Raw genomic sequence first — 22,109 nt, 5'->3', positions numbered from 1 at the left:
AATGTGATATTACATGATTCATTTTTGGACTTTCACCCCTGGTCACAACAACCCATACGTTATTGTAAAGAAAGGGGGATTGTTAGGTTCTGAACAAACAGAGGAAAAACTCAAATGGATTACTAGGAAAAGCTCAAACAAAGTACATTCACCCTCTGGGTTAAACAGCTGCTAAGAGAAAGACATGTTTACACAAACGCATATATTTATCCCCTCCTACTAGGCGGAGTCAACTCCTTGCACGTCTAGACAGCCAATACATCTCTCTTGCTAGTCAGGAACTGGTTAATTGGTTCCTCTCACTGGTGTAGTAATGTCCCCGCCTCCTGCTAGAACCTTTGTGTGCGTGTAAGTATATCTGTGTAACAGGACTGTCCCTTGTCACTTCATCTGACCTGACAGCGGTCCGAATTCCTGACTCCTCCCTAATCCTCGGCTGTCCTACTTTATCAGTGACTGAGACCAGACTGTTGCCCTTTGCCTCCCTCCTTAGGAGCCATGAGATTGATCAATACCCTGATTTGACAGAATGTAAACTGTCTGCCCTCCCACTGTCAAGGTTGTGCGCTACTGGTAAGAAGTCAGGTGCAGGAGAGCAGAGTTGTGATCAGGAGCAGGAGAGCAGAGAGTTGTGATCAGGAGCAGGAGAGCAGAGAGTTGTGATGAGGAGCAGGAGAGCAGAGAGTTGTGATCAGGAGCAGGAGAGCAGAGAGTTGTGATCAGGAGCAGGAGAGCAGAGAGTTGTGATCAGGTGCAGGAGAGCAGAGAGTTGTGATCAGGAGCAGGAGAGCAGAGAGTTGTGATCAGGAGCAGGAGAGCAGAGAGTTGTGATCAGGTGCAGGAGAGCAGAGAGTTGTGATCAGGAGCAGGAGAGCAGAGAGTTGTGATCAGGTGCAGGAGAGCAGAGAGTTGTGATCAGGTGCAGGAGAGCAGAGAGTTGTGATCAGGAGCAGGAGAGCAGAGAGTTGTGAGCAGGAGAGCAGAGAGTTGTGATCAGGAGCACTTTATTTGGCAGAAGCACAAAAGACAGACGCAACTGCGTCAAAAACCCCTCCAGCCAATGGCAAAAGTGAATAAGCGCGAAAACACGGGTCAAACACACGATACCCAGGAACCAGTCTGGTGCGTAACACTAACACTAAACACGTAAAACTATTTCACACAAAGACATGGGGAGGAACAGAGTGTGATGAGGGAATGTAAACCAGGTGTGCAGGGAACAAGACAAAACAAATGGAACAATGAAAAATGGAGTGGCGATGCCTAGAAGGCCGGTGACGTCGACCGCCGAACACCGCCCGAACAAGGAGGGGAGCCGACTTCGGCGGAAGTCGTGACACCCTCTTCCTCACTCAGTAACTTTCCATACACCTAGTTATTATCTACCCTTCATTGACCCCAACATATTTAACTATTATATGTGTAAAGTAATCAATAAGTTCTAGTATAATAACATGAATAATTATATTTCAAGCTAGAATCTAACAGGATGTACCTTAATACTGTATGGATGACATCAGTTGAATAGAGACTAGCAAACTATTATCTCTTCTAGATCAATCAAGATAGAATCTGTAAAACATTTTTTTTTTTTTAGCTTATGTGTTATCATACAGCCAGCTAGGGCCAAACTCATTTCACTTTCTGAATGACCCTTTTGGAACTACGCTTTCTAAGATGAAAAAGCTTTTATTCACTAATAAAGACATCCTGGCGTGTCTCTCTCGCTCCATCAGTAATAACAATGTCTAATAGGGAAGCTGTAGGCTTTGACTCAGGGGGCAGAATGTGAAGCTAGACATGCATAACCACACAGCATTTAAATGAGTTAGCAAAATAACACACACACACACACACACCCACACACACACACACACACATGCTTGTTTTGAACTAAGACTTGGCACACCACTTGCATACACAGAGTGCCCATCCAGAGACACAAAACAAAATAAAGTGAGGTAGTGAGATGTTGTTTTCTGTGTTTTGCTGTTATTCAAACATACTGGGCTAGAGCAGGATGATGTGTGTGGTGTGTGTGTGTGCGCGCGCGCGTGTGTGTGTGTGTGTGTGTGTGCGTGTGTGTGTGTGTGTGTGTGTGTGTGTGTGTGTGTGTGTGTGTGTGTGTGTGTGTGTGTGTGTGTGTGTGTGTGTGTGTGTGTGTGTGTGTGTGTGTGTGTGTGTGTGTGTGTGACAGTGTGTACTCACATACCAGGTAGCTGATTTGGTTCCTTGGAATTTATAGGAACGTACATTTTTGGTTTCCCATTAGTTCTGGGAACAAAGCCATACGCTTCCTGACTGGTCAAACGGAACGTATTCGAAACATTCTGAGAATAGAAGTGAACATTTAGCCTATTCTGGGAACATATATTTTTAGGTTGCAGGGAAGTTCTGAGAATGTTTTGCTATGGTTCCCTGAAGGTTTTCCTGAGAGGTTTTATTAATGTTCTGAGAACGGAAATTCAAGGTTATTAATGGAAAGTAATTAAATAACGTTCTGAGAACATGTTTCAATAAAACATGTAATAACACTGCTAGCTTAGTTGAACTGTTTTGACCTTCAAGCACAGATAAAAATTGATTTGCTTAGACATTAAGCGTGCAAACATGTTTTTGTATTTATTGTGGCACAATAAACCTATGATCTTATGTTCTCTATCTATAGAATTTGTCCACTGTGCCACTAGGAGGGAGCTAACATCCTGTTTTTTTAACTGATACAAAGCTGTTCATTTTAGACTATTCAAACAGACCCCCTTTCAAAGGAAACAAGCGTTCATTAAGATCAGGTGTGGCCATTTAGTGGGCGTGGCCAACACACCTGAACACACTTAACAAGATACAGGCTAGAGAGAGTTTTCTCTGAATGTTTTCTGATGGTTTTCATGGAAAGTTTTCTGAATGTTCTCGCAAAACAATTTGAGAACAAGCCTTTAAATAGATCGATGAGGAAACCTGTAGGAAATGTTACAGTATGCTGAAGTGCTGAAATTCCCACAGAAGAATGTTGTTTCTTAACCTTCTCTGAACTAATTATGAACGTTCCCAATGTCAAACCAGTTGGAGAACGTTCCTAGAACATTAGGGATATTGAAATTAAATGTAACCACATTTGAACTTTAAAAACAATTATGTTAAAGTAATTAAATACCAATAAAAATATATATATCTTGTCAAGTTCCTTAAAAATGCTGAGAATGTTCCAAAGCCAAGCAACTATCCTGCACCGTTCCCAGGGCATTGTGGGAAGGTGGTATGCAAAATAACTTTAGGATAACCACGCTCTAAGAAACATACAGTATGGTTCTCAGAATGTGATGTTCTAGCTGGGATGTGTACATCTTTATCAGGGTCATCTCCATCTCTTTTTGTACCAATCCGCCACTACAAATATCCACCTGATTCACTGTGTTTTTCTACCAGTATGTGAGCAGTAGTCTACTTTCAGAGCCACTGTGACTCCAGTGAGTGAAATGCACCTCTATCTGCGTTCCAGGTACCCAGTTCTGGTGTCTGCTGGACATCGTGCCCATTAAGAATGAGAAGGGAGAGGTGGTGCTGTTTCTGGTGTCCCACAAGGACATCACTGACAACAAGAAGGACCGGGACCCAGAGCAAGGCCCCGAGACTGGTGAGTTACCCTGGGTTAGACCCAGACCCAGAGCAAGGCCTCGAGACTGGTGAGTTACCCTGGGTTAGACCAGGACCCAGAGCAAGGCCCAGAGACTGGTGAGTTACCCTGAGTTAGAACAGGACCCAGAGCAAAGCCTCGAGACTGTTGAGTTACCCTGGGTTAGACCAGGACCCAGAGCAAGGCCCGGAGACTGGTGAGTTACCCTGAGTTAGAATCTAACTTAACTTGGCTTAGAGTCTGATTTATCATGGGTTAACCTAATTTGAGTAGGTCTTAACTTGGGAGGGAGTAGAGAGAGACAGAGACCGTAACAGAAATAGAGAGAGAGAATGAGACAGGGAGAGAAGATAGAAAGATTTTAGTATTTTATACCGTCAAATGAGGTTTTACAGCTGTTCTCTATCATATTCATACTTCAGAGAAAGGCTACGTTGATGATTGCTAAATACTGCACAATTTAGATACTTGCCCCCCAATCCCCCCCCTTCCCCAAAATAGGTTTAAATATTGGGACTATACATTTTGCCTTCTTGTATTAAACTGATGATATAATGTTTATTTTATTCTCCTGAGCCATTTACTTTTATGTTCATATTTATTATTGTTGTTGCGTTGGATGGTGTATATCAGGTTTATTAAAAATAAAATTACCTTTATTTTAACTAGGCAAGTCAGTTAAGAAGTTAACAAGTTCTTATTTTCAATGATGCTGATTCAGTGTTGTTCCAGACACCACACAGGGTTACTACATGGTCTACTAAACAACTTACAGAGTGAAATAATGGGAGAAAGATAGAGTAGATGAATAGGGAGGGATGGAGGGAAGGAGGGAGGTGAATAGAAATGGAGGGAGGGAGGGAGGGAGGGAGGGAGGGAGGGAGGGAGGGAGGTGAATAGAAATGGAGGGAGGGAGGGAGGGAGGTATTCATGTTTTCTGTTCTGTCATTTATCACAAGGACATAATGACTGTAACCTTTAACGAGCCTCATCAGCACACAGGTGTTACACTGTTATAGATTAGGGAGGAAGGGAGGGATGGATGGAGAGAGAAAAGTGAGAGAGAGAGAGACTTTTTTGACTTTTTGTCTTTCTTTAATGATACATCCTCATTTCATTAAAACCCTTAAAACTTTCAAATTCCACCCCTCCTCCGACCAGCAACCGCAGGTCACCCAGCCTTAGTAAACTGCTGCCATCAATCGCTTCTGCAGGGTGGCCGATTGAACCGATCTAAAAAAAATCACTGGGTTCTGGAAGATAGGCTCCTCCCACACCCACAGCCCAGGCTCCACACCCCCTTCTCCTGTGGGCCTTAGAAGCTTCCAGGCCCTCAGCATTGCAGAGTAAAAATCAGAGAGACCTCTATACTCAGCCTCTCCAGCCTCATGAGGAACAGCTGCCGGTCCAACCCTAATCCACCAGCACTCCTCAGCAGCGTGCATGCTGGTTCCCTCCAGCCGACATCAGTATGGTACAGCAGTCTCTGCGTCGCCTTTAGTCGGAATGCAGCCACCCTTTTCTCCAGTCCCACCAGACCCTGTCCTCCTTCGTGGACAGACATATACAACACTATGCCACAGGGAGGATGCCACCAGGTTGTTGATTATCAGCACCCTCCTTCTATATGACAATTGGGACAGGAGCCACCTCCACTTGGCCAGTCTTGACACCTCTGTGACAGCCCCTCCCAGTTCTTCCTGACCCACCTATCCGAGCTCAGGTACACCCCCAAAATGTTAATTCCTTCACAACCCCACTGCAAACCCCCGGAAGCAGAGGGGGGGGGGGGATATCCCTCCAAAAAAGTCTCAATGGCTATTGTATAAAACTGCCCCGATAGAGGGCATCCTTGTCTAATGCCCCGCCTCATCCAGACTGGCCTACTGAGCCCCCCTCCCACCTTGACCATACATGACGCCCCAGCATACAACATCTTCACACAAGCCAAAAACCTTTCCCCAAGCCAAAACACAGACATCACATTAAACAGATACTCATGGTTCACTGGTCTGAAGAGACCAGTCCAAAGTTCACATTAGAAACTCTCGACAAGTCCAACATGTCCCTGACTAAGAACAAGTTGTACGTGATTGAGCATCCCAGTACACAATATGTCTGGTCCTTGTGCACTATAGAGTCCAGATGGGACTTCAGTCTGTTAGCGAGGACCTTGGCAAATATTGTGTAGTCTGCCCAGAGCAATGCCACTGGCCTCCAGTTCTTAAGTTCACACAAGCCCCTTTTTTGGACAGGAGAGTCAGAGCCGTCCGACGGCAGCTTGGCAACTCTCCTGCCCCAACGCACTCACGCAATACGCAAAAGAAGTCCAGTTTAATTATTCCCCAGAATTGTTTTGAAAATTCCACTGGGAGTCTATCGACCCATGGTGTATGGCCTGGGGACATTTGGGTTACGGCCTCTGCCAGTTCATGGGACAACAGGGGAATGTCCATTTCATCCCTCTGTGCCAGAGAGAGCTTAGGGTGTCCTGCAAACAAGACCTGAGCACACATAGGATCACACAGTTCTGCCCTGTACAACTCAGTAGAAAACTGTCCAGGGCTCTACATAATTCAGCTAAATTAGCCTGGAGGCCTACATTGTCTTGCCCCACCATCTCTACCTCCACTTCACTGATACTATGCTTGACTTCCCCCAATACTCTCCTAGCCTCTGAGGATGAGTGCTGTTTACTATTGACAGAAAAGCCAAATTTGGACTTTTCCCACATCCCACCACTGATTCATACAGTACTCTCTTCGCTGCCTCCACCTTTCCCCCAAAATCTAGGAACCTGATTGTATTGTATTTATCACATACATATGATTAGCAGATGTTAATGCGAGTGTAGAAAAATGCTTGTGCTTCTAGTTCCGACAGTGCAGTAATAACAAGTAATCTAACAATTCCCCAAAAACGACCTAATACACACAAATCTAAAGGGGTGAATGAGAATATGTACATATAAATATATGGATGAGCGATGGCCGAGCGACATAGGCAAAGTGCAATATATGGTATAAAATACATTATATACATGTGATATGAGTAATGTAAGATATGTAAACATTATTAAAGTGTAATTATTTAGAGTGCATTGTATAAAGTGACTAGTGATCCATTTATTAAAGTGGACACTGATTGGGTCTCAATGTAGGCAGCAGCCTCTCTGAGTTAGTGATTGCTGTTTAGTAGTCTGATGGCCTTGAGAAAGAAGCTGTTTTTCAGTCTCTCGGTCCCAGCTTTGATGCACCTGTACTGACCTCGCCTTCTGGATAATAGTGGGGAGGACAGGCAGTGGTTAATTCTAAAATATAATGGCATATTGTTGAAGACTGGTCCACTATCCACAAATGAACAGGATTCGTGTTTTGTATGGCAACAAAATTCAACGGTAATACCACCTTCTCTAAACGTGATTCAGCACTGGCGACCATATTGGATTTAGAACAAAAAAAATTGGGGCACCATTTCTAATATCAATGAATGCATCACAAAGAGCTATGGCTGTGTCTCTCTGGACCTCTCTTTCCTCTCTCTCACACCTCTCTCTCTCTTTTTCTCTCTCTCTCTCTCTCTGGACCTCTCTTTCCTCTCGCTCACCTCTCTCTCTCTCTTTTTCTCTCTCTCTCTCTCTGGACCTCTCTTTCCTCTCTCTCACCTCTCTCGCTCTCTTTTTCTCTCTCTCTCTCTCTCTGGACCTCTCTTTCCTCTCGCTCACCTCTCTCTCTCTCTTTTTCTCTCTCTCTCTCTCTGGACCTCTCTTTCCTCTCGCTCACCTCTCTCTCTCTCTTTTTCTCTCTCTGGACCTCTCTTTCCTCTCGCTCACCTCTCTCTCTCTCTTTTTCTCTCTCTCTCTCTCTGGACCTCTCTTTCCTCTCTCTCACACCCCTCTCTCTCTCTCTCTCTCTCTCTCTCTCTCTCTCTCTCTCTCTCTACATATTGCCAAGACGTCCTTTGGAAATGAATGATTCATTAAAAATATGAACATATTAAGAAAATAAGTAAATAACAAGAAGTAATTTTCTCTTTCTCTCCCTCTATTCACCATCCCTCTCTCTCTGTCCCGTGGTTTACTGATGAGTCATTCAGTAACTTCCTGTTAGACTCACCTCTGGCCACAAACTCTTATTAACAATGGTGCCAAGATGCACCTGGCTCAAGGGAGGGAGGGGGGAAAGGGAGGGAAGGAGGGGGAGAGAGGCAGGAAGAGAGGAAGGGTTTCTTTTCCTAGGTATGGATTTCAGTAACATGAATGTGTCTTTGTCTGGTCAGGGCCATTTGACATGCATCCAATTAAAAGCGTTGAATTAATTGAATTTGTTTTGAGTTACTGTATAAGGGTGGATACCTTTGAGCAAAACATATGGAGTTATGGACAGAGGGAAAATGAGTAGCAGAATCGGTTAAATCCTTTCAATTTGAATAATTTGAAATATATCTAATTGGTTGAGATGGAAGATAAATGATACACTGCTGAATCATGCCTTCCATTTTCTTTTTCCACACCCTAAGAACTGACATTGCCCCTAACCATTGATATGCATGATCAGACATTCCTCCATCTTCTAATGGCTATGAGGTTAGGATGGGGCATAAGGCAATCTGAACCTAGATTTGTAGTTAATGAACCCTTCACCCCCACAAGGATCACAATGGAAATAGGTCTGATGACTTTGTTGTGATTTTAAATCCTTTTAAATAATTGTTTATGTGTGCGTTGTTGTACTCACATGGCTGAGGCAACTCTATATGGATTGTCCATTTCTCAAAGAAAATCAAGTCAATTAAAATGTATCAATGAATTAGTTAATTCCTCAACCTTCTCTGTGTTCCCAGATGAGGAGACGGGTCTGGAGATGCACAAGGTCACCCGTCCCCCAGGCTTCAACACCAACCGCAGACGCAGCCGGGCGGTGCTCTACCACCTGTCTGGACACCTGCAGAAACAGGACAAGAGCAAGATCAAACTCAACAACGCAAGTCGCCCTATTACACACAGACACATGAACACACACAACACACACACCTTGCCGTGACAGCTTAGTGTCCAACCACATCTCAAGGATCGCTACAAGGACACACACAACACACACACACCTTGCCTTGACAGCTTAGTGTCCAACCACATCTCAAGGATCGCTACAAGGACACACACAACACACACACCTTGCCTTGACAGCTTAGTGTCCAACAACATCTCAAGGATCGCTACAAGGACACACACAACACACACACCTTGCCTTGACAGCTTAGTGTCCAAGCACATCTCAAGGATCGCTACAAGGACACACACAACACACACACCTTGCCTTGACAGCTTAGTGTCCAAGCACATCTCAAGGATCGCTACAAGGACACACACAACACACACACCTTGCCTTGACAGCTTAGTGTCCAAGCACATCTCAAGGATCGCTACAAGGACATTGAGTACGTTTGCTTTGAGGAACTCAATCTACAAAATCCAGTCCCTCCTGTCCCAGCCATGTGTATCTATAGAAATGGGTTTGGGCCAGTAATGGAGGACAGAGAGAGGTGACTTCACACCAGATGTGATGAAGGTTGTTGGATCCGACTGAGCAGGTTCTCCTTGACTTTAGTGAAAAAAGCCTTGTGTTTGTTATTCCGTTCATGTAGACATTTAATTGAATTTAATTGAATGTAAACCTTTATTTAACTAGGCAAGTCAGTTAAGAACAAATTCTTAATTACTATGACAGCCTACCAAAAGGCAAAAGGCCTCCTGTGGGGACGGGGACTGGGATTAAAAATACAAATAAATGTAATATAAATATAGGACAAAACACACATCACAACAAGAGAGACAACACAACACTACATAAAGAAAGACAACACAACACTACATAAAGAGAGACCTAAGACAACAACACAACACTACATAAAGAGAGACAACACAACACTACATAAAGAGAGACATAAGACAACACTACATAAAGAGAGACAACACAACACTACATAAAGAGAGACAACACAACACTACATAAAGAGAGACCTAAGACAACACTACATAAAGAGAGACAACCCAACACTACATAAAGAGAGACAACACAACACTACATAAAGAGAGACAACACAACACTACATAAAGAGAGACAACACAACACTACATAAAGAGAGACCTAAGACAACACAACACTACATAAAGAGAGACATAAGACAACACTACATAAAGAGAGACAACACAACACTACATAAAGAGAGACCTAAGACAACACAACACTACATAAAGAGAGACATAAGACAACACTACATAAAGAGAGACAACACAACACTACATAAAAAGAGACCTAAGACAACACAACACTACATAAAGAGAGACATAAGACAACACTACATAAAGAGAGACAACCCAACACTACATAAAGAGAGACAACACAACACTACATAAAGAGAGACAACACAACACTACATAAAGAGAGACCTAAGACAACAACACAACACTACATAAAGAGAGACAACACAACACTACATAAAGAGAGACAACCCAACACTACATAAAGAGAGACAACACAACACTACATAAAGAGAGACAACACAACACTACATAAAGAGAGACAACCCAACACTACATAAAGAGAGACAACACAACACTACATAAAGAGAGACCTAAGACAACAACACAACACTACATAAAGAGAGACAACACAACACTACATAAAGAGAGACATAAGACAACACTACATAAAGAGAGACAACACAACACTACATAAAGAGAGACCTAAGACAACAACACAACACTACATAAAGAGAGACAACACAACACTACATAAAGAGAGACAACACAACACTACATAAAGAGAGACAACACAACACTACATAAAGAGAGACAACCCAACACTACATAAAGAGAGACAACACAACACTACATAAAGAGAGACAACACAACACTACATAAAGAGAGACAACACAACACTACATAAAGAGAGACAACCCAACACTACATAAAGAGAGACCTGAGACAACACAACACTACATAAAGAGAGACATAAGACAACACTACATAAAGAGAGACAACACAACACTACATAAAGAGAGACAACCCAACACTACATAAAGAGAGACAACCCAACACTACATAAAGAGAGACAACACAACACTACATAAAGAGAGACAACACAACACTACATAAAGAGAGACAACACAACACTACATAAAGAGAGACAACACAACACTACATAAAGAGAGACACCACAACACTACATAAAGAGAGACAACACAACACTACATAAAGAGAGACCTAAGACAACACTACATAAAGAGAGACAACACAACACTACATAAAGAGAGACAACCCAACACTACATAAAGAGAGACCTAAGACAACACTACATAAAGAGAGACCTAAGACAACACTACATAAAGAGAGACAACACAACACTACATAAAGAGAGACCTAAGACAACACTACATAAAGAGAGACCTAAGACAACACTACATAAAGAGAGACAACACAACACTACATAAAGAGAGACAACCCAACACTACATAAAGAGAGACAACACAACACTACATAAAGAGAGACCTAAGACAACAACACAACACTACATAAAGAGAGACAACACAACACTACATAAAGAGAGACATAAGACAACACTACATAAAGAGAGACCTAAGACAACAACATAGCAAGGAAGCAACACATGACAACACAGCATGGTAGCAACACAACATAACAACAACATGGCAGCAGCACAACATGAGAACAACATGGTAGCAACACAACATGGTAGCAACACAACATAAAAACAACATGGCAGCAGCACAACATGAGAACAACATGGTAGCAACACAACATGGTAGCAACACAACATGACAACAACATGGCAGCAGCACAACATGACAACAACATGGTAGCAACACAACATGGTAGCAGCACTAAACATGGTACAAACATGATTGGGCACAGTCAACAGCACAAAGGACAAGAAGGTAGAGACAACAATACATCAGGCAAAGTAGCCACAACTGTCAGTAAGAGTGTCCATGATTGAGTCTTTGAATGAAGAGATTGAGATAAAACTGAGTGTTTGTTGCAGCTCGTTCCAGTCGCTAGTTGCAGCGAACTAAAAAGACGAGCGACCCAGGGATGTGTGTGCTTTAGGGACCTTTAACAGAATGTGACTGGCAGAACAGTTTTTCCTGTTCAGGTCAGGAAAACCCCCAGACACAAAGTATGTTGAATTTTACATGTTGCTATTATCCTAAATCCTGTTGTTGATCTATCTCTCTCTTTCCTCACCCCTCCTAGAACATGTTGTTGACATGTCTCTCTCTCCTCACCCCTCCAGAACATGTTTGGGGACAATCCGCCCATCCCAGAGTACAAGGTGGCAGCCATTCAGAAATCCCGATTCATCTTGCTCCACTACGGGACCTTCAAGGCTGGCTGGGATTGGCTAATCCTGTTGGCTACCTTCTATGTCGCAGTCACAGTGCCCTATAATGTGTGTTTCACTGTGGTGGGGGGACGGGACGAAGGAAGCTCCGCCCCCCGCAGCCCCCCCAGTGTGAGTGACATCCTGGTGGAGATCCTGTTTATGCTGGGTAAGGAGAAGAGGGCTAACATTATTCTAATGTTATTCTAACATTATTCTGATATTTTTCTAATATTAACGTTCTTCTAGCATTGCTTCCACATTGTCTAACGTTATCTATTGCATCTTTTAGTATAACATTATTCCAACACTTTTCTAACATGATGAAACATGACTGCATGTCCCTATTTAAAGACTTTACCCCCATACGTACACATCTCTATGATTGACATCCTCTGTCAACGGATTGGCATAGTACATATGGCTAGAGAACGTCCTCCTTCTACACAACACTAATTACATTTTCTCCAGGTACTTAGTATGTTCATTGTGGGAGAATACATGCAGTCATCTAATTAAATGAATAGTTAATTGTAATGAACACTTATTTGTTCATCATTGTATTACTGGCCCCTGATGGAAACTCTGCCCACCGTTTTTCTCTCTCTCTCTCTCTCTCTCACTCACTCACTCACTCACTCACTCACTCACTCACTCACTCACTCACTCACTCACTCACTCACTCACTCACTCACTCACTCTCTGTCTTTGTCTGTCTAAAGGCAGACAGATGGACATCATAAACGTGAAGTAACTGCAGTGTTAATGATGCACAACACTACACAACACTAATTACATTTTCTCCAGGTACTTAGTATGTTCATTGTGGGAGAATACATACACTCATCTAATTAAATGAATAGTTAATTGTAATGAACACTTATTTGTTCATCATTGTATTACTGGCCCCTGATGGAAACTCTGCCCACCGTTTCTCTCTCTCTCTCTCTCTCTCTCTCTCTCTCTCTCTCTCTCTCTCTCTCTCTCTCTCTCTCTCTCTCTCTCACTCACTCACTCACTCACTCACTCACTCACTCACTCACTCACTCACTCACTCACTCACTCACTCACTCACTCACTCACTCACTCTCTGTCTTTGTCTGTCTAAAGGCAGACAGATGGACATCATAAACGTGAAGTAACTGCAGTGTTAATGATGCGTCTCTAGTCAATGATGTGACCGGTGGTCATATTGTCAATGCTTTTTAAAACAAATAATAGCCTCTATCCATGTACAGCAGTGCACTTATATATCAACAATGCTACTCGTAATGAGATAGGAATGTACATTAATATATCCTATCTGTCATTCTACAGACATCGCGTTGAACTTCCGGACGACCTTTGTGAGCACATCGGGCCAGGTGGTGTACGACGCTCGTTCCATCTGTGTGCACTACGTCACCACCTGGCTGTTTGTTGACCTCATCGCTGCATTGCCCTTTGACCTGCTCTATGCGTTTAACGTCAGTGTGGTGAGTGTCTCTGGGGTTGGTGTAGTGATGTCTCTGGGTCTGTGTCTCTGGGGTTTCTCTGGGGTTGGTGTAGTTGTGTCTCTGGGGTTGGTGTAGTGGTGTCTCTGGGGTTGGTGTAGTGGTGTCTCTGGGGTTGGTGTAGTGGTGTCTCTGGGGTTGGTGTAGTGGTGTCTCTGGGGTTGGTGTAGTGGTGTCTCTGGGGTTGGTGTAGTGGTGTCTCTGGGGTTGGTGTAGTGGTGTAAAGATGAACAGTGTCTCTGGGGTTGGTGTAGTGGTGTCTCTGGGGTTGGTGTAGTGGTGTGAGGGATGGATTGTTAAGGAAACGGACACCATATTAGCTTTGGAACTGTCCCTACTAAGATCAATCCAGATATGTTACACAATGCATTATGGGTAGTGTAGTACATCACGCTACAAAGGATCTCTGAAATGTAGGACTGATACCTAAAATGTCAGGATTCATCAAACACTGCGACGGAGCTCATAATTGATGTCTGTGTGTGTGTTTCTGTAGTACTTTGGGGTCCATCTGCTGAAGACAGTACGGTTGCTGCGCCTGCTGAGGCTGCTCCAGAAGCTGGAGCGTTACTCCCAGTACAGTGCTGTGGTCCTCACCCTGCTCATGTCCATGTTCGCCCTGCTGGCCCACTGGATGGCCTGCGTCTGGTACTTCATCGGACGCAGAGAGATCGAAAACAGCCCCAACTCCTGGGACATCGGTCAGTGCACCGGCATGTCTGCATGTCACATTGAGATTGTCATCTGTTTTTCAAGGGAGCCAAGAAGCAGCTGCACAAGCATTCAGTCGTTGTGTATGTTATTCTCATGGATGCTTGTGACGCTGTTGCTAGGCTAGGATTGGTCTTGCAAATCAGATTATGTGACATGTTAAATAAAATATGAATGAAAAAAACATCTGGGTTCTACTAGACATTTTGTTCAATGACTGTAATCATGATGCAACTGCATTCAAGTCAGGACTTCTAATAAGCGTCTGGCTGTTGCAAAATGATGTACCAAATAATTTTAGCCTGAGATTTGATCAGTAAACAGCAGCCATACTTTTCCCCTCACTGAGTCCTGGTACTTCCCCCTCACTGAGCCCTGGTACTTTTCCCCTCACTGAGCCCTGGTACTTTACCCCTCACTGAGCCCTGGTACTTTTCCCCTCACTGAGCCCTGGTACTTTACCCCTCACTGAGCCCTGGTACTTCCCCCTCACTGAGCCCTGGTACTTTTCCCCTCACTGAGCCCTGGTACTTTACCCCTCACTGAGCCCTGGTACTTCCCCCTCACTGAGCCCTGGTACTTTACCCCTCACTGAGCCCTGGTACTTTCCCCTCACTGAGCCCTGGTACTTTCCCCTCACTGAGCCCTGGTAATTTACCCCTCAGTGAGCCCTGGTAATTTACCCCTCACTGAGCCCTGGTACTTTACCCCTCACTGAGCCCTGGTACTTTACCCCTCACTGAGCCCTGGTATTTTACCCTCACTGAGCCCTGGTACTTTACCCCTCACTGAGCCCTGGTACTTTACCCTCACTGAGCCCTGGTACTTTACCCCTCACTGAGCCCTGGTACTTTACCCCTCACTGAGCCCTGGTACTTTACCCTCACTGAGCCCTGGTACTTTACCCTCACTGAGCCCTGGTACTTTACCCCTCACTGAGCCCTGGTACTTCCCCCTCACTGAGCCCTGGTACTTTACCCTCACTGAGCCCTGGTACTTCCCCCTCACTGAGCCCTGGTACTTCCCCCTCACTGAGCCCTGGTACTTTACCCCTCACTGAGCCCTGGTACTTTACCCCTCACTGAGCCCTGGTACTTCCCCCTCACTGAGCCCTGGTACTTCCCCCTCACTGAGCCCTGGTACTTCCCCCTCACTGAGCCCTGGTACTTTACCCCTCACCATTTGGTTGAAACCCTCCACCAGACTCCGGGTCTATTAAACTAAACCTCTCCCAGGTTAGGGCAGGGGGAAAAGAGGGCAGAGAGGAAATGAGAGAGGCGGAAAGAGAGAGGGTGGGGAGGAAGGGGAGAGCGAGAGAGGAAATGAGAGAGGTGGAGAGAGAGACAGAGAGAGAGACAGACAGATGGAAAGAGAGAAGGAGGGGGGAGATCGAGAGACAGAGAGAGAGAGAGGGAGGGGGCAGACAGAGAGACAGAGAGAGACAGAGAGAGAGAGGGAGGGGGCATAGAGAGAGACAGAGAGAGACAGACAGAGAGAGAGAGACTGAGCCCTGGTAACCATTTGTACATCGTTACAACACTGTATATATACAGTGCCTTGCGAAAGTATTCGGCCCCCTTGAACTTTGCGACCTTTTGCCACATTTCAGGCTTCAAACATAAAGATATAAAACTGTATTTTTTTGTGAAGAATCAACAAGTGGGACACAATCATGAAGTGGAACGACATTTATTGGATATTTCAAACTTTTTTAACAAATCAAAAACTGAAAAATTGGGCGTGCAAAATTATTCAGCCCCCTTAAGTTAATACTTTGTAGCGCCACCTTTTGCTGCGATTACAGCTGTAAGTCGCTTGGGGTATGTCTCTATCAGTTTTGCACATCGAGAGACTGAAATGTTTTCCCATTCCTCCTTGCAAAACAGCTCGAGCTCAGTGAGGTTGGATGGAGAGCATTTGTGAACAGCAGTTTTCAGTTCTTTCCACAGATTCTCGATTGGATTCAGGTCTGGACTTTGACTTGGCGATTCTAACACCTGGATATGTTTATTTTTGAACCATTCCATTGTAGATTTTGCTTTATGTTTTGGATCATTGTCTTGTTGGAAGACAAATCTCCGTCCCAGTCTCAGGTCTTTTGCAGACTCCATCAGGTTTTCTTCCAGAATGGTCCTGTATTTGGCTCCATCCATCTTCCCATCAATTTTAACCATCTTCCCTGTCCCTGCTGAAGAAAAGCAGGCCCAAACCATGATGCTGCCACCACCATGTTTGACAGTGGGGATGGTGTGTTCAGCTGTGTTGCTTTTACGCCAAACATAACGTTTTGCATTGTTGCCAAAAAGTTCAATTTTGGTTTCATCTGACCAGAGCACCTTCTTCCACATGTTTGGTGTGTCTCCCAGGTGGCTTGTGGCAAACTTTAAACGACACTTTTTATGGATATCTTTAAGAAATGGCTTTCTTCTTGCCACTCTTCCATAAAGGCCAGATTTGTGCAATATACAACTGATTGTTGTCCTATGGACAGAGTCTCCCACCTCAGCTGTAGATCTCTGCAGTTCATCCAGAGTGATCATGGGCCTCTTGGCTGCATCTCTGATCAGTCTTCTCCTTGTATGAGCTGAAAGTTTAGAGGGACGGCCAGGTCTTGGTAGATTTGCAGTGGTCTGATACTCCTTCCATTTCAATATTATCGCTTGCACAGTGCTCCTTGGGATGTTTAAAGCTTGGGAAATCTTTTTGTATCCAAATCCGGCTTTAAACTTCTTCACAACAGTATCTCGGACCTGCCTGGTGTGTTCCTTGTTCTTCATGATGCTCTCTGCGCTTTTAACGGACCTCTGAGACTATCACAGTGCAGGTGCATTAATAGGGAGACTTGATTACACACAGGTGGATTGTATTTATCATCATTAGTCATTTAGGTCAACATTGGATCATTCAGAGATCCTCACTGAACTTCTGGAGAGAGTTTGCTGCACTGAAAGTAAAGGGGCTGAATAATTTTGCACGCCCAATTTTTCAGTTTTTGATTTGTTAAAAAAGTTTGAAATATCCAATAAATGTCGTTCCACTTCATGATTGTGTCCCACTTGTTGTTGATTCTTCACAAAAAAATACAGTTTTATATCTTTATGTTTGAAGCCTGAAATGTGGCAAAAGGTCGCAAAGTTCAAGGGGGCCGAATACTTTCGCAAGGCACTGTACATAGACATTTGTAATGTCTTTATTATTTTGGAACTTCTGTGAGTGTAATGTTTACTGTTCATTTGTATTGTTTATCTCACTATTGTATATTATCTACTTCACTTGCTTTGGCAATGTTAACACATGTTTCCCATGCTAATAAAGCCCCTTGAATTGAATTGAATTGATTTGAGAGACATTGAGTGACAGAGACATAGAGATAGAGAGGTCATGGTTAGATGAGCTCCTGCATTTTTCAGCATGTTCTAAAAAAAAATAGAGATTTGGAGTTGGATGAACTTGGATTTTTTTGTCAGGAGCACATACAGGATGCTACCCTCTACAACATAACCTTCACTCCAACTCAAAACCTACAACCTGATTTTGGACGGAATTACGGAATCACCTGGAAGGCTTATAACTACCAAAGATTATTATTCCAACGCTATACAGCAGAAACCTGAAAACACCATCCAACCTGGAACTGAGTGAGTAATGTTTAGTCTGAAGCTATATTTGATTTCTAAAAGCCAAGAATAAAAGTACATTACATTACTTTATAAGGACTGAATGCTAAATTAAGGCTGCTCAACTTGATACAGCTTGATACAAGTGAGAGGTGGCAAAGCCCTTTAGCCCAACAATGGCAGGTGAATCTACTCCAACCAAATGGAGAGGCCTTAGAAGCTGCCTCCTGCTGTTCAGAGGTAATTAAAATACAGTACCCTGTGTATGTAAAGAATGATAAGATAATATCACAAAATGAAGCTCCTTATGGAAAATCAAGAGACACTTTTTGCTGACTATTATAAAATGGGAACATCAGCAACCTGGCCAACCCCGCAGAGAAGCCAGCAGAACAGCCCACCTCAGCTCCAGACAAATGTCTCGACACCACAGCAGAACAGACAAATGAAGAACCCCAAGCCCAGGGGTTCTCACCCCCTCTGGGCCACCCTGATAGCCCTCCTGACAACCCCCCCCACACCCACTGAGGACAAACACAAGACACAGATTGTTCTCCTCATGGACTCAAATGGGAAATATATAGAATATTATTTTTTTCCCAAACGCATTGTGTCTAAACTCTGGTGTCCAAACACCCAGCGCGCCCAAGACCTCTGTCTGAGGAACAACTAGGTTCACCCAGCCACATAATAATACATACAGGCACACATGACCTGAGAGCACAGCAGGAAAGGGTGGCCACAGCACCGAAGGGAGGGATTGAAAAGGCTTCTTCTACTTTCCCCAACGCACAAGTGGTTACATTCACCCTGCTACCACGAAAAGACTTCCACCCTGCTACCACAAAAAGACTTTCACCCTGCTACCACGAAAAGACTTCCACCCTGCTACCACGAAAATACTTCCACCCTGCTACCATACAGCAGGTAAACACAAGTATTTCCTGTGACTGTGCCTCAAAACCAAGTGCTTTCCTGGCCCACCACTCCACCCTGGACTAGAACAGCCTCTATGACCAGGTCCACCTCTATAAGGCAGCAGTGTCCACCACTCCACCATGGACTAGAACAGCCTCTATGACCAGGTCCACCTATACAAGGCAGCAGTGCCCACCACTCCACCCTGGACTAGAACAGCCTCTATGACCAGGTGCACCTATACAAGGCAGCAGTGCCCACCACTCCACCCTGGACTAGAACAGCCTCTATGACCAGGTGCACCTCTACAAGGCAGCAGTGCACACCACTCCACCCTGGACTAGAACAACCTCTATGACCAGGTGCACCTATACAAGGCAGCAGTGCACACCACTCCACCCTGGACTAGAACAACCTCTATGACCAGGTGCACCTCTACGAGGCAGCAGTGCCCACCACTCCACCCTGGACTAGAACAGCCTCTATGACCAGGTGCACCTATACAAGGCAGCAGTGCCCACCACTCCACCCTGGACTAGAACAGCCTCTATGACCAGGTGCACCTCTACAAGGCAGCAGTGCACACCACTCCACCCTGGACTAGAACAGCCTCTATGACCAGGTGCACCTCTACAAGGCAGCAAGGCATACCTTCGCCCGGACTCTAAAGGACATCGCTCTGAAACGCAGCCCCAACACTTCAGATCAATTGACCTATGCCCCTCTTGCCCACCCCATGCACCCCACCCCCGCAAAGAGGCCCTCAACAAGGAAGTCACACATACGCCCAGGCCGTGAGCGGGCAAACAGGCCCAACCCCCACTCTTACACTAGCCCAAGCCAATGGCATGTACCAGATGTTCAGCAGGCTCTGCTCACACTTACTGGTCTGAGGCCAAACCACACGACCAAAATCATTGGACACTTTATGGAACACAATGCCTCCACTATCTAATCCTGGTTATATCCAAGGTCATCTGCCTTTGTCCTAACGAGCAGGAACCTGGACTTCACCAAAGAAATCGGAAATACAGACATTGTCATCCTACAAGAAACCTGGTATAGAGGAGATGGGCCCACTGGTTGCCCTCTAGGTGACAGAGAGCTGGTAGTCCCATCCACCAAACTACCAGGTGTGAAACAGGGAAGGGACTCAGCGGGTATGCTAATTTGGTATAGAGCAGACCTAACTCACTCCATTAAATTAATCAAAACAATGATCTTAACAGAGCAAAATGTCCTCTTGTGTGCTACCTACTGTATATCCCCCCACTAGAATCCCCAAACTTTAATGTAGACAGCTTCTCCAGCCTGGAGGGGGAAATCAATCATTTCCAGGCCCAGGGACATGTACTAGTCTGTTGCGACCTAAATGCCACAACCGGACAAGAACCTGACACCCTCAGCACACAGGGGGACAAACACCTGCCTGCAGGTGACAGCATTCCCTCCCACATATGCCCCGCTAGACACAACTATGACAACATAACCAACAAAAACAGGTCACAATCCTGCAGCTCTGTCGGATATGTACAGTGTATGTACATGGTCAATGGTAGGCTTCGAGGGGACTCCTATGGTGGGTACACTACTGCTCATCTCTTGGCAGTAGTACTGTAGACTACTTTATCACAGACCTCAACCCAGAGTCTCTCAGAGTGTTCACAGTCAACCCACTGACACCCCTATCAGACCACAGCAAAATCACAGTCTACTTGAACAGAGCAATAGTCAATCATGAGGCATCAAAGCCAAAGGAACTGAGTAACATTTAGAAATTCTATAGATGGAAGGAATGTAGTTTGGAAACCTACCAAAAAACAATTAGGCAACAACAAATTCAATCCCTTTTAGACAACTTCCTGGACAAAACATTCCACTGTAATAGTGAAGGTGTAAACTTGTCAGTAGAAAATCTTAACAGTATATTTAACCTCTCAGCTTCCCTATCAAATCCAAAATTCTCAAATAGAAAACCGAAGAAAATGAACAACAATGACAAATGGTTTGATGAAGAATGCAAAAATCTAAGAAAGAAATTGAGAAACCTGTCCAACCGAAAGCATTGACACCCGGAAAACCTGATTCTACGCCTACACTAAGGTGAATCACTAAAACAATACAGAAATACACTACGGAAAAAGAAGAAACAGCATGTCAGAAATCAGCTCAATGTAATTGAAGAATCCATAGACTCTAACCACTTCTGGGAAAATTGGAAAACACTAAACAAACAACAACACAAAGAATTATCTATCCAATATGGAGATGTCTGGGTAAACCACTTCTCCAATCTTTTTGGCTCTATAACAAAGAATCCACAAAGTGAAGACAAAAATTTGACCCCAATGACTACGTCATATGCGTCAACAGCAACCTTGGGAAAATCCTCTGCATTATCATTAACAGCAGACTCGTACATTTCCTCAGTGCCACAGGTAACTTCCACAAAACTGTGAACAATCTCAGAGACAAGGCAAGAAGGGCATTCTATGCCATCAAAAGGAACAAAATTCAACATACCAATTAGGATCTGGCTAAAAATACTTGAATCAGTTATAGAACCCATTGCCCTTTATGGTTGTGAGGTCTGGGATCCGCTCACCAACCAAGACTTCAATATTGAATTTTTTGTTGTTGTTTTATTTCACCTTCATTTAACCAGGTAGGCCAGTTGAGAAAAGTTCTCATTTACAACTGCAACCTGGCCAAGATAAAGCAAAGCTGTGTAACAAAAACAACAACACAAGAGTTACACATGGGTTAAACAGACCTACAGTCAATAACACAATAGAAAAATCTATATACAGTGTATGCAAATGTAGTAAGATTAGGGAGGTAAGGCAATAAATAGGCCATAGTGGCAAAATAATTACAATTTATTATTGACACTGGAGTAGAAATACTGGGGTGCAAAAGTCAAATAAGAATTTGGGGATGAGGTAGTTGGATGGGCTATTTACAGATGGGCTGTGTACAGGTGCAGTGTCCCACAACATGGGACAAACACCAAATTGAGACTCTGCATGTAGTGCTCTGCAAAAAATCCTCTGTGTACAACGTAGAACACCATATAAGGCATGCAGAGCAGAATTAGGCTGATACCCGCTAATTATGAAAATCCAGAAAAGAGCCGGTAAATTCTATAACCACCTAAAAGGAAGCGATTCCCAAACCTTCCATAACAAAGCCATCACCTACAGAGGTGAACCTGGAGAAGAGTCCCCTAAGCAAGCTGGTCTGTGGGCTCTGTTCACTAACACACCCCACAGAGCCCCAGAACAGCAACACAATTAGACCCAACCAAATCATGAGAAAGCAAAAATATTATTTC

At 44.1% G+C, this 22,109-nt stretch overlaps 1 protein-coding gene across 1 annotated transcript in view; it reads left to right on the top strand.

The window, feature by feature from the left end:
- LOC110502145 (potassium voltage-gated channel, subfamily H (eag-related), member 3) overlaps positions 1-22,109 on the top strand; it is a 205,725-nt gene that overhangs the window by 119,867 nt on the left and 63,749 nt on the right. The window contains exons 3-7 of the mRNA XM_036959274.1: positions 3,500-3,634; positions 8,477-8,616; positions 11,950-12,205; positions 13,354-13,511; positions 14,026-14,230. Of these exons, the coding sequence (XP_036815169.1) occupies positions 3,500-3,634; positions 8,477-8,616; positions 11,950-12,205; positions 13,354-13,511; positions 14,026-14,230 (894 nt within the window). The remainder of the gene's footprint in view (positions 1-3,499; positions 3,635-8,476; positions 8,617-11,949; positions 12,206-13,353; positions 13,512-14,025; positions 14,231-22,109) is intronic.

Source organism: Oncorhynchus mykiss, chromosome 22 (genome assembly GCF_013265735.2).
Source record: "Oncorhynchus mykiss isolate Arlee chromosome 22, USDA_OmykA_1.1, whole genome shotgun sequence".
In the NCBI taxonomy this organism is placed as follows: domain Eukaryota; kingdom Metazoa; phylum Chordata; class Actinopteri; order Salmoniformes; family Salmonidae; genus Oncorhynchus; species Oncorhynchus mykiss.
The sequence above is the reverse complement of the archived record's forward strand: the minus strand, read 5'-3'. Positions and strand labels throughout refer to the sequence as shown.